The 4,886-nt window shown below is 47.2% G+C and overlaps 1 protein-coding gene across 5 annotated transcripts; it reads right to left on the bottom strand.

Annotated features, from left to right (window-relative positions):
- Positions 1-241: 241 nt before the first annotated feature.
- LOC109742660 (uncharacterized protein At3g61260) lies at positions 242-4,621 on the bottom strand. 5 transcript variants are annotated; one of them, XM_073502641.1, is made up of 8 exons: positions 3,963-4,621; positions 3,558-3,665; positions 1,831-2,189; positions 1,524-1,671; positions 1,299-1,367; positions 1,082-1,169; positions 894-975; positions 242-748 (listed from the first exon to the last, which is right to left on the bottom strand). In XM_073502641.1, the coding sequence occupies exons 4-8, from the start codon at positions 1,588-1,590 to the stop codon at positions 548-550; spliced, it is 507 nt and encodes a 168-aa protein (XP_073358742.1). In that variant the 5' UTR covers positions 1,591-1,671; positions 1,831-2,189; positions 3,558-3,665; positions 3,963-4,621; the 3' UTR covers positions 242-547. The 5 variants fall into 5 exon arrangements, with proteins under 5 accessions (XP_073358742.1, XP_073358745.1, XP_020157347.1 ...); XM_073502644.1 differs by having other exon boundaries at positions 1,803-2,189; positions 3,963-4,595; XM_020301758.4 differs by lacking the exon at positions 3,558-3,665.
- Between the last annotated feature and the right edge of the window lie 265 nt (positions 4,622-4,886).

Genomic DNA, 4,886 nt, shown 5'->3' on the forward strand with positions numbered 1-4,886 from the left:
GGCCCGGGGCGGCCGCCCCGCTCGGCCTGCCCCAGGACCGGGCAGTGTGTTGCGTCAAAAACAAAAAAAGGACCGGGCAGTGTGTTCTCTCATAAAAAAGAGGACTGGGCAGTGTGAACTCTGCCAAAGTGTGGCGAGAGCCAACAATTCGTGAAGTCTGAACCTGCCTGCCTGCCTACGAACTTGTTTGAAAGCCCTAAAAAGAAGGGAACATCTCTGAATAGCAAGAACCAGAGTGACATTCTTAGGAAACATTTCTTGACATTTTCTCAAATCTGAGTACCGTTTACTTACACACCTTACATGACATCCCACAAACCGAAACAGAACAAGCGTCGCAACATTATGTATGTGCATCACGCAGTCACACTAAAAAAGAACTAGCAGTGCATCTCCCGGATATGACACATCAGTGCACGATCCAAGCTTATGATCGATGTTCCAAAAGAAGAGAGCAAGAGCAGTAGAGAGAGCACGTCTTTTAGGTGAGCTACTTCACAACTTTCACTATGATTATGTTTCAGTGGCTGGCTGGCTGGCTGGCTGCTCATCCGAAACAGGTGAGGAACTTCTTGGCGGGCGTGGTCCCTTTGGAGCGGTGCTTGGCCGCCGTCTCCTGGTATTTGATCATCTCCTCCTGCCGCCTCGCCTCCACGAGGGCCCGCTGCTCCTCCGCCTCCTTGTGGATCATGGCGACCCGGTTCCGCATCTGCTCCGCGTACTCCGCCTTCTTCTTCTCCAGCTTCTCCTGCAAATCGAATTTTTGAGGAGCATGGTTGCCGCAGGTCCTGCTGCTAACTCGGTATGGTGTATAGACTAGACTGAACTTTAATGCTAACTGAAGTGCCGGGAGGGAAGTAAGGCGGGCTTCAGAGTTATAGAGTTTGACATACCTCCCGTGTTCGGAGCTTGGCTTCGACCGCGGCCTTCTTGGTATTCTCCCATGATAGGATAGACGACATCTTGTGCTCGGCCCTGCACCCGTTAAGGTAGGTAGGACAGGATTACCAAACATACAAACAAGTTCCCTTGTGAAAAGTTCAGTTGGGTTCGGTTCAGTTGAGTCGAGGTAGACATGCACCTGTTGTCGGCCTTGCTCTTCTGGTTCTCCTCCCACGCCTTAACCATGGACAGTTTCCGATTCATCTCCACCTTGGCAAGCACCGCATCTGCGCACGATTTCGTTCATTTCGTGTGTTTTTGCATTCATGCCAAACAAATTAAGACTGAAAACCTGCAGCCAAATTCGCCGAAACTTGAAGCAGCTGATGGGCACTGCATGGTGTACGTGTACGTACCTCTGTCAGTTGCTGAACCCGGAGGGGCTGCAGGTCCTTGCTGTGCTGTTGATGGCGCCGGAGGTCCATCTGCAGCAGGCAGCAAGACGGATCGATCGATTAGAGTCAGCATCGCACCAAACTGATGCAAGAGTAATCCACCTCTGAACCTTTGGAAACACTGTCAGTACGGTTTCACCGAGGAGAGCACCGGTGAGTATGTGAAAAAAATAAAACAGATCTTACTCTCGAGAACTCCGGCGCCGCCGCCGGCCGGCTCGCCCGCTTTGGTCGGCTCCTGCTGGGTCTCCATGGTCACGCTGCTCTGCTCCTCGCACAATCTCTGCACCACCAGACTACACTACTAGTAGTAAAGATCGCCGCGTTGATTTCCCTGTCAAAATCTAACCTGAGTCGTCGTAATTCGCAATTAACTAATCCAAAAGCGGCTTCCAAATCTTTTGATGGTGCCGGCCGGTATGGCCCGCGCAAATGAGCTGCTGCCGACTAGCAGAGCAGGATCACCTCGCGAAGAGGCCCGAGCGACACGTACTCTTTCCAGGCGCGCGCACGTGTCCTTTGCGTGGATGAGAGGTGCCACGTTGCGGAGGAGGCCGCCCTTTTCGGTTCCACGTCGCCATCCGGCCGGATCCGGCTTGCGTGCTCCCTCCCTCCCTTGCTCCCATCCGTGCTTCCACTTCATCCTACGGTTGTTTTTTTTTCTTTTTTTCTTTTTAATTTAATCATCTCTCTGATTTTAAGAGGGTGGGGCCGTGCCTTATTTTGTGGACGTCGATAACTCTCGACCGTTTGGTCTGGGATGCTCCCAGTCCGAAAGTTCGGGACAAGAGGGGCATCGATCGAACGCCCCAGCCCGAACAACCCACGCACCAGGCCCTGCAGGCCTTATTCCTGTGAAAAGAAAAATGAAACATAAAGCCCATATTAAGTTATGACAAGTAAAAAGCTCAGTTTTTCTGTGAATAATAAACACGGGTCTTTTGCACAACAAAATTGCCATGGACTTTTGCCATTCTATGAAAAAATTGCCATGTTCAAGTTTATATTTTTAAAATGGCACAAAAAGAAAGAAGTTGCCACGGAAATATATTTAAAAATGCCATGGGTATACATGTATATTTAAGATGCTACATAGTAAAATTTGCCATAATATTTAAATTAAATTGTCATGCTCTTTACAATAAATTTGCAATGGCAACTTAAAATAAAATTTGCAATGGCAACTTAAAATAAAATTTGCAATGGCAACTTAGACTAAAATTTGCCATGTGAAATAGAAGTATTTTTGCCATGGCAAAAAATGGAGTTAAATTTGCCATTGCAAAAATGGAGTAAAAAATTGCCATGGCAAAAAATGGATTAATTTTTGCCATGGAAAAAATGGAGTACTTTTACCATGGAAATAAATTAAAAAATGCCATGGCTATACAAGTATATTTACCGTGCTACATAGTTAAATTTGCCATGTTTTGGAAATGTAAATTTGCCATAATATTTAAAACAAAATTACCATGTTTTTTACAATAAATTTCCCATGGCAACTTAAACTAAAAAATTGCCATGGCAACTTATACTAAAATTTGCCGTGTGAATAAAAGTATTTTTGCGATGGCAAAAATATGGAGGAAAATTTGCTAAACAAGGGCATGACAGAAGTTGTGGATGTTCTTAACATTCAGGAAATTTTCCATCTTCATTTACAAAAAAAATTGCCATGTTTAATTAATAAAATTTGCCATGCATCGTAAACTTAATTTGCCATGGTCTTTTACTAAAAATTAACATCGTCCGTGCTAAAAAATATGTTGCGAAGCAAAATACATGAAACTAAAAAATGGCATGATCTGCAAACTAAAATTGCCATGATCAATTTCTAAACTTAACAAGATCAAATAATAAAAAGTTGCCATGGTTAATCAATGAGAAATTGAAACTTGCCATCATCTATAAACCAAAATAATGACATGGTCAATTACTAAATTTACCATGATCAAAATGAAAAATAGAGTTCCCATGGTTAAATTAAGAAATTTTGCCATGGTTCCTGAACTAAATTTGCCATGGTTATTTGTGAAAAAATTGCCTACCATGATCAAATGAAAAATAGAGTTGCCATGGTTAAATTAAGAAACTTGCCATGGTTCCTGAACTAAATTTGCCATGGTTATTTGCCAAAAAATTGCCTTCGTCTTGGCAATAAAAGTAATTCGCCATGTCAAATAAAAAGTTTAAATTGCCATGGCAATAAAAAGTGTTTACCCATATTATGCTCGATCAATGATTTAGACTTTGTTTCTTCTTCAATTGCATGGCCATATGTACTGAACCAATCAACCAAACATGCATACAAGAACTCGATGGATAACTCTGACAGTAAAATGAACATGACATTACTGAACCAAAACAGAGATTGTCTCAAACGATCGATTAGATTTGATTGAATCAACATGAAAGCAACATCAGATCATGTGGATTAGCAGCATTTATGAATGTCTGATATGCTTGGCACTCTGTCCTACTACTTGTATTGAATGGCAGTGCAAAAACACAATTGACACAAAAGCATGGCAAATACTGAAACAACATTGGTGGAATGGATTGATCAATCAGACTTGTGGCTTCAACAAAAATCGCAGCGATGAGATGGATGGATGCATCTTGTACCTCGAGCAAGCCCCAAATGGAGGGGTCGACGGCTGACGACGCCATTGATACACTCGGAGCAGAAGCGGGAGCGGCTGCCACCGCCACTCGACGTCCTCCATAGCCGTCGACTCTCCTCAGCGACCGTGTGCGACGACGGGAGGACCCAGACCTTGGCCCAATCACTAGCCGCTCCCTCTTCTCGAGTGCCGCGGTCGCCTCCATATCTACCGGCTACGTTGCCGCCCGATGCAGCCATCCACATCCTCGCCGCCGTACTCGCGCGACCCGACAAAGTGACGCCGCGAACGGGTCCCCGCCGACCACGCCGCCGCGGCAGGATGTCGGTGGCGGGCGCGACCTGCAGCGCCACGCTGCTCGCACTCCCGGATGCGGCTTGCGCGCACTCGTGGTGCCGGACGGCGCCCTGGACGTGCAGGAGGAGCTCCCTCCCGCCGGACGCATCCTCGCCACCGCCTCCTCCCGCAGGCGCGGCGTGGTGCCCGGCATGCGTCGCCCTATCGCATGGACGCAGCCCTCCCGCATCCTCTCCGCCGCACTCCCGCGCCACTCGCTGCCGCTCCAATCGCCGGAAGGACTCGCCGCTGTAATCGCCGGGGGGCTAGACTTGGGGGAGTGGGTGAGGCAGTGCTCGAGGGGAAAGGATAAGGTACTCGATGCGAGAAAAAATCGTTCGCGTGAAATCGCCTTCAACCCGAACGAGTGTCTGGGATGATGTGGCAACGAAAGACCATCTAGATTCGTGCAGCGGCTACAAGCACGTTCGGATCCAGGTCCAGAAAATCTGAATGTTCGGCAGTTATAGATCCCGTATTTTGTCCCAATCAAATCAAGCCACGTACGCGGGAGCACGGATGGGCACACGCCGGGGGAGCAGGCAAGTCTCGTCCCATCCAGCCTATCTCCACGACGAATGACGAAGAA

Source organism: Aegilops tauschii, chromosome 6, assembly GCF_002575655.3.
Source record: "Aegilops tauschii subsp. strangulata cultivar AL8/78 chromosome 6, Aet v6.0, whole genome shotgun sequence".
Taxonomy (NCBI): domain Eukaryota; kingdom Viridiplantae; phylum Streptophyta; class Magnoliopsida; order Poales; family Poaceae; genus Aegilops; species Aegilops tauschii.

Excerpts from the sequence above, each read along its gene's own strand:
- LOC109742660 (XM_020301758.4), bottom strand. The coding sequence starts at position 1,590 with ATGGAGACCCAGCAGGAGCCGACCAAAGCGGGCGAGCCGGCCGGCGGC. Across the intron at positions 1,170-1,298 it reads GGGTTCAGCAACTGACAGAG|ATGCGGTGCTTGCCAAGGTG; the intron begins GTACGTACACGT and ends AATCGTGCGCAG. Across the intron at positions 976-1,081 it reads AAGAGCAAGGCCGACAACAG|GGCCGAGCACAAGATGTCGT; the intron begins GTGCATGTCTAC and ends TAACGGGTGCAG.